Source organism: Salvia hispanica, chromosome 1, assembly GCF_023119035.1.
Source record: "Salvia hispanica cultivar TCC Black 2014 chromosome 1, UniMelb_Shisp_WGS_1.0, whole genome shotgun sequence".
Taxonomy (NCBI): Eukaryota; Viridiplantae; Streptophyta; class Magnoliopsida; order Lamiales; family Lamiaceae; genus Salvia; species Salvia hispanica.
Genome location: NC_062965.1, coordinates 4,595,747 through 4,602,898, shown reverse-complemented (window position 1 = coordinate 4,602,898; position 7,152 = coordinate 4,595,747). Strand labels below are relative to the sequence as shown.

The following is a 7,152-nucleotide window of genomic DNA, read 5'->3' as shown; positions in this document are numbered from 1 at the left end:
ATCATTAATGCATTGAGACAAATTAGATTAGGGGGTGATTGCTATTCTAAATAATTTTTAAAGAAAAAATATATTTGCATAAATTGTACTCCCCCGATTTCAAAAATAGAAACTCTTTCATTTTTGGTCCGTTCCTTAAAAATAAAAATTTATGAGGACTACTAAGTGTTTTTTCAATTTATGGAGTAGTTTAGTATTTCTACTTGTTTTCTTTATTTTTTGTTTCAAAAATAAATCAATGAGGTATAAATCATCAAAAATGCAATAACAATGAAATCACTTATCTCAATATATGAATTAAATCTTGGCAACAATGGGATTATAAATCATCTTGAGCTCCTCCATCTTCTGTTTGAAAGCATCAACCTCTGCAAGCTTGTTTGACTCCGACCATTTCATAGTGGACTCGAAGGCCTCCCCTATCTTCTTCTCGTCGGTTGCTTCAATCCCGGTTGCACATCTGGTGGTTTCCCTCATGTTGTAGACAAACCGCTCCAAAGCATTCCTTGCATCAACCTTCTTCCAATACTCTTCGTCCTCCCTCTTGTACTTCTTTGCATCTTTCACCATCGTCTCTAGTTGATACTTAGACAGCTTGCGCTTGTTATTGTTCTTCAACGAGGTTCCCATGAATTCATCTAGCAGGTTGTTGTTGTTGTTGTTGTTTGTTGCCTTCTCGTTGCCTTCCCCATTCAACTTGGCAGCTACAACTGCAGCACCATATGCCACTAAATGAGAGGTTTTGAACAACTCTTTTCCGTCGAAAAACTCCTTCAACATCTGTTGCACCTTGTGAATCCTACTTGACCCGCCCAACAGCACCACCTCATCCACACTACTCTTATCCACCTTCGCATCACTCAAGCATTTCTCCACCACATCCATACACTTGACCAATAAATCCATGACGAGTTCCTCAAACTTAGCACGAGTCATGATCGAAAACAAATCAATCCCGTCAAACAATTTCTCAATCTCAATTGGCGTTTCTAAGGCAGAGGAAAGGGCAATCTTGGCTCTTTCGCAAGCACTCTTCAATCTCCTAACCGCTCTTGCGTCCACCCTAATATCCTTACCCGTCTTGCTTTTAAACTCCTTCACAAAGTAATCCACCATCCTGTTGTCAATGTCCTGCCCTCCAAGATGAGTATCCCCGGCAACAGCCTTCACTTCAATGCCATTTCTCCTAGTCGTGGCCACATACACATTGCACGTGCCACCACCAAAGTCGAAAATCAGCACATTCTTGGTAGTAGCCCTATGATCAAAACCATATGCAATGGCTGCGGCAGCAGGCTCATTGAGGATCCCGATAATGTTGAGGCCAGCAATGGTTCCGGCCTCCTTGGTGGCCTGGCGTTGGGAGTCATTGAAAGAAGCAGGCACGGTGACGACAGCGTCCGTGACAGCTGATCCAAGATATGCCTCAGACATCCTTCATCTTGGTAAGCAGCATTGAGGAAATCTCCTGAGCATAGAACTGTTTCTCCTCCCCTTTGTAGGTTACTGCAATCATAGGCTCGTCATCAGCGCCGGGAATGACTTTGAATGGCCGATACACCATGTCTCTCTGAAGCGTGGGGTCGGAGAATTTGCAGCCAATCAACCTCTTTGCATCTATCAAATTGTTACTATAAAACAATTAGAAACCACTCCCAATTTCATACAAATTTATCTCAATTGTTTCATGTAGACAAAACATTAAACTTAACTCACCGAAGACAGTGTTGATGGAATTACGGGCGACTTGAAACATGACGCCGTCGCCGATGAGACGATGGGAGTCGGTGAAAGCGACTTGAGATGGCGTGGTGCGGTTGCCTATAATCTTAACGCCGCCGTCGTGCTTCCACACTGCCACACACGAGTAATTAGTCCCCAAATCGATCCCTATCGCCTGCCCTCCGCCCATCACTAAACACACGATCGAAGCTTTTCCAAAACGTGAAATTTTTATATTTACCCTACTTTTTAAATACATCCTTTTTTTTACCTAATTTCTTACATTTTTTATTGAAAAGGAATTAGCTCATACATTGCATAATATATTTTCCAATACACTACTTAATAAGGTGACATGTGGATTCCATTTTAAGGTAAATAAATAATTTCTAAAAAGATGATAAGTTTTTTGAGTATTATAGTACTACCTCCGTCCATGAAAATTTGTCCCAGTTTTTTATTTCCGTTCGTTCCCCAAAATATGTTTCATTTCACTTTTACCATTTTTGGTAGTGGACCTCATATTCCATTATCTCATTCCCACTCACATTTTATTATAAAACTAATATATAAAAATAGGACCCACAATCCACTAACTTTTTCAACCCACTTTCCATTATATTTCTTAAAACCCGTGCCCGGTCAAACCAGGATGAATTTTCGTGGACGGAGGTAGTAACTATTAATAAGATAAGTTTTTTTGTTGATTACTAAAAGCCAAGAATTCAAAAACTATTACTCTAAATTAATGTAAATAATATTAAGTATATACATCAATAATTTTCTATTAGTTTGATTTTTCGAGTGGTAAGGAGTTTTTATATGTAGAAATTATAAATGGTTGAGCAATACCTTTAGCATAAAAATTAGGGGTGCGGAAACGGTTCTCGGTTAACCATTAATCGAGAACCGAATCATATTTTTTTGGTTATCGGTTAACTGAGAACCGAAAAAATAAGGTTAAGGTTCAGTCTCGATTAGTGGGTTTAAGATTTGGACGATTCTCGGTTATAACCGAGAATTGAAAGGTTAGGACCGAAGAACCGATTAGTAGATTTAATTTTGATTTTTTATAGATTCACTTTAATTAGATATTTTTCGGTACGATACGATCTATATACTTTTTTTCGCTATATTTACCCAACCCTATATTCAACTCTCTCTCGGACGTATATATATTTATTATAGGTGCCATGAAGACCACTATACAATAGTATAAAATAAATTATTATAGTTTCTTTCTAGCGTTGTTTATAACTATTTATCGTTGCTCAATAAACAAATCTCTTGTAACGGAATAGACTAATTGAGTAATCAAAACAAATAAAAACATAAAGAGACACAAAATTAACGTGTTTCACTAACGTTGTGTTGGCGACGTATTTCAACGGTCAACAATAGAGAACAAATTGTATTATGATAGCCAGTGGCGAACGCAAGATTTCGACCCCGGTGGTCCAATTTACGTACTATTAACAGTTATAGAGTATTTTTCAATATTTTCCTCACTGCAAGTAGTTGTGGATGGTTGGTAGGAAGTTACAAGATACTCCCTCCGTTTCGCCATAGTTGAATCATTTTACCATTTCGAAAAGTTTCTTCATAGTTGAGTCATTTTCATATTTGGTAACTTTTTTCTCTTTCTTACTTTACTCTCTCTTACTTTATTCTCTCTACTTTATTCACTTTATACTTTATTCTCTCTACCTTTTCCTCTTTCTTACTTTTTTATCTCTTTATTTAACACACCCAACATTCATTTCTAAAACTCCATGTCCAAAAGTTCCGCTTCAACTATAGCGAAACGGAGGGAGTATATAGATAAATAAGGAGTAACGAATGATAAAATGATGGTGACAATAACTCACTTTGTCCCACCAAATGTAAAGTATTTGTTTCTCAACACTAGTATTATTTTATAAGTTGAGTATGAAATACTAATAAAGTAATAGGGAGAAAAATATAGAGGTGATTTTGTTTCCATTTTTATGGGGAGTAATAAATAAGAACTTTTTTATTGCAAAGTGTGTGCGAAACAAAAAAATGAAGTGTGTGCACGAGATTTTATATAGTGTTATTTTATAAGTTAAATAAAGAATTAATAAAGTAAGAGAGAGAAAGATATAGAGATGATATTGTTATCATTCTATTGAGAAGTACTCCAATCCGTCCCACAAGAATATGCAATTTCTAATTTTGGAGACTCTTTTCACTTTAATGAGGTGAGACTCATTCTTCATTAATAATACTATAATTACTTTTTCTCTCTACCATTCTCTTTATTTCCCAACTTTGCATTAAAATTCGTGTCAAACCCAAAGTGCATATTCTTTGGGATGGAGAGAGTAATAAATAAGAAGAATATTTTTGTTTCCAAGTATGCACGAAACAAAGGTAATGAAGTGTGTGCTAGTTAAAATTAAAAACTCGTGATTATCAAATGAAAGGTGGTGTGTGAAAGGAAGCATAAATTGTGAAAAAAATTGAACGGGGGATTCAAACTCTGAATCTCTCTCACGAGAGTCCATAGTGTCCGCCACTTGTGATTTTGTTTTCAGACATTTAATTAAAAAGTAAACAATCTAAGGAAACAAAAATACTCCCTCCGTCCCGCTTTAGCAGTTCCATTGACTTTTCTGCCCCCTTTTTATAAAAATGATAAAAAATAGTTAAAGAGGAGAAATGATAAATTAAGAGAGAGAATAATATAGAGAAGAGTCTTATCTACATTATTGTTTCTGTTACTTTACCATTTCTCCACTTCAACTATTTTTTATCATATTTACAAAAATATGGTAGAAAAGTCAATGAGACTGCTAAAGCGGGACGGAGGGAGTACTAAGCAAAAAAAAATGCTTAATTTATAATACTAGCTACGCATTTTATTATGTACATTGATGATAAATTATTTTATTGGTGTATTAATGATTTATTTAATGAATATTTAGTGAAAAAAAATTATGGAATAATAAGAAATCTATAAAATGATTAAACGAAAATTTACTTTAAATATTTATAGATTTTATAGATTTCTTATTCTTCCATAGCTTGTTTCTTTTTTTTTCACTAAATATTTATTAAATAAATCATCAATACAGCAACAAAATGCTTGCACTAATTTGTATGCAAGTAATGCAATCATATTTAGAGTTATCATATCATATGAAACCCTATAAAAAAACATGAAATTAAAAGCAAATCGAGCTTGATTATTAATTGTCACAATGGCATACTCACAACAATGACCATATATACTAATCTAGACTGGTTTTGGTGTGAGTTGAGACGTCGACAGGCTGCCCGTCGAGCAAATCCTTTCGCAGTGGTCGAAACAAGTTGGTTGGGCTTCGCATGTGTTCAAGCATTCCTTCATACACTTCTCATAAATCGCATCCTCAGCAACTGCAGAAGGTATCATTATCACCACCATTGCCATCAACACAATTAGGAATCCCATTTTTGAAACCTTCATTTTTATCTATTTTCTAAGATTGTTTTACTGCACAAGAGAGACTACCTATATATAGAGAGAGAACTAAAGTAGGCCGTGAGGCTTTTGTGTGACTTTGGATTTTCATATATATGAATGAATATGGGTAAATTATCATTAAGGTAATGAGACATATTACATTATGGGGTGTGTGATATTCTAATTCTTTTCTATAATATGATGAAATGAGACGGAAATGTCAAATTTTGGGGGTACCAGCTTGCCCATCAAATAAAGGCATTAATTACTGTATTAAATGTAGTTCTTATACTATAAATTAAGGGCATCCACATCAGCAAGTTCAAAAGCTGGCTAAAGCATGCATCGTGTGTACATGCCCTGAGCACACATGCTTCAATGTCTATGCTTGCAACATCGCTCATTTGATGTAGCTATTGGTTATGTGCCATTTGGCATTTCAATTTTTTTTAATAAAAAATATAAAGTTTATTGTATAGAGTAAAATTAAAAAATATATATATTTATAAAATCACATATACGTATACATATATTCACATGATTTTTTTTGTTTTTCCTATTATATTTTTATTTAAATTATGTAATTTGAATGATACATTTTTAATTTAAATTACACCGTACTATTTTATTTTATTTTTTTCATATAGGGATGTTTTATTATGTAATTTTAGTTTTTTTTAATAATTTTATTAGTTTTAATATATTGTAAACTCGGATATGATATTTTGATAGTGTAAATATTGGTAGTCTGAATTTTCATATATGTTGTACACTGGGATATGATTTTTTGGTAGAGTATAATTTATTAAATTGGGAAAAACAAGTGAGTAGCAGTTATCGTTGAAAAAGATTTACAAAGTTGAAAGAATCTACTAAATATTAGTGTTATTTGATGAGTTAAGTAGTGTTTTATTTCCTTTTTCTTTTTGTTAGTGTTGCTCATAAAACCATATCTTACGGTTCTTTGAAAAGCATAAAGTTTATTGTAGTGTCCCTTTATGTACTACAAGAGCAATTTTCTAGTTAGATATAAGAACACTCAAGTTTTAGCCATAATATGATTGTGTGTGTCTTTACGTTATAGTACTCCCTCCGTCCCCAAAGAATATGCATTTGGAATGCTTTTACTTTTACCTAAGAAAAAACATAAGTCAACAACTGGCCCAACAATTCAATATCTATCTCAACAATTGAAGCAAACAGACACAAGACCTAGTACAACAAGAATATGGGCTTAACCTCCCAGCAAAAGGAGGGTAAATTCGTACACCAACTTTTAGTCCACGAACGAAGAGGTCACTCAAGCCGTCATGGAATTTGCTGGGAGGATAAATTCTAATCCTGGAAAGGTGACCTTATTCAAAATCCCAATGTGTTTAATGAATGCTTCTACTTGAAAAAAAAAATCACAAGCGATGGACGTAGACATATAGACTCGTTAATGGATTTAGGAAAAAATATGATCATTTACCACTAGACCGTTTAATCGAAGTGAGGAATACCTTTAGCATAAAAATTAGGAGTGAGGAAACGGTTCTCGGTTCTTGGTTAACCGAGAACCGAACCATATTTTATCGATCGATTATCGGTTAACCAAGAATCGGAAAAATAAGGTTAAGGTTCAGTCTCGGTTATTGGGTTTAGGATTTGGACGATTCTCGATTCTATCCGAGAACCGAAAGGTTAGAACCGAAGAACCGATTAGTAGATTTAATTTTGATTTTTTATAGATTCACTTTAATTAGATATTTTTCAGTACGATACGATCGATATTCCTTTTTTCGCTATATTTACCCAACCCTATGTTCAATTCTCTCGTACATATATATATTTATTATAGGTGCCATGAAGACCACTATACAGTAGTATAAAATAAATTATTATAGTTTCTTTCTAGCATTGTTTTCAACTATTTATCATTGCTCAATAAACAAATCTTTTGTAACGGGATAGAATAATTG

General features: G+C 34.1%; 1 protein-coding gene across 1 annotated transcript; it reads right to left on the bottom strand.

Moving 5' to 3' along the window:
- Window positions 1-297: 297 nt before the first annotated feature.
- Window positions 298-1,912, bottom strand: LOC125185382 (heat shock 70 kDa protein 4-like). The gene is made up of 2 exons (XM_048081910.1): window positions 1,816-1,912; window positions 298-1,409 (listed from the first exon to the last, which is right to left on the bottom strand). The coding sequence occupies exons 1-2, from the start codon at window positions 1,910-1,912 to the stop codon at window positions 298-300; spliced, it is 1,209 nt and encodes a 402-aa protein (XP_047937867.1).
- Between the last annotated feature and the right edge of the window lie 5,240 nt (window positions 1,913-7,152).

Coding starts and splice junctions, on each gene's coding strand:
- LOC125185382 (XM_048081910.1), bottom strand. CDS start 1,912: ATGGGCGGAGGGCAGGCGATAGGGATCGATTTGGGGACTAATTACTCG. Junction 1,410..1,815: donor CGTTAAGATTATAGGCAACC/GCACCACGCCAT, acceptor ATCTTGGATCAG/CTGTCACGGACGCTGTCGTC.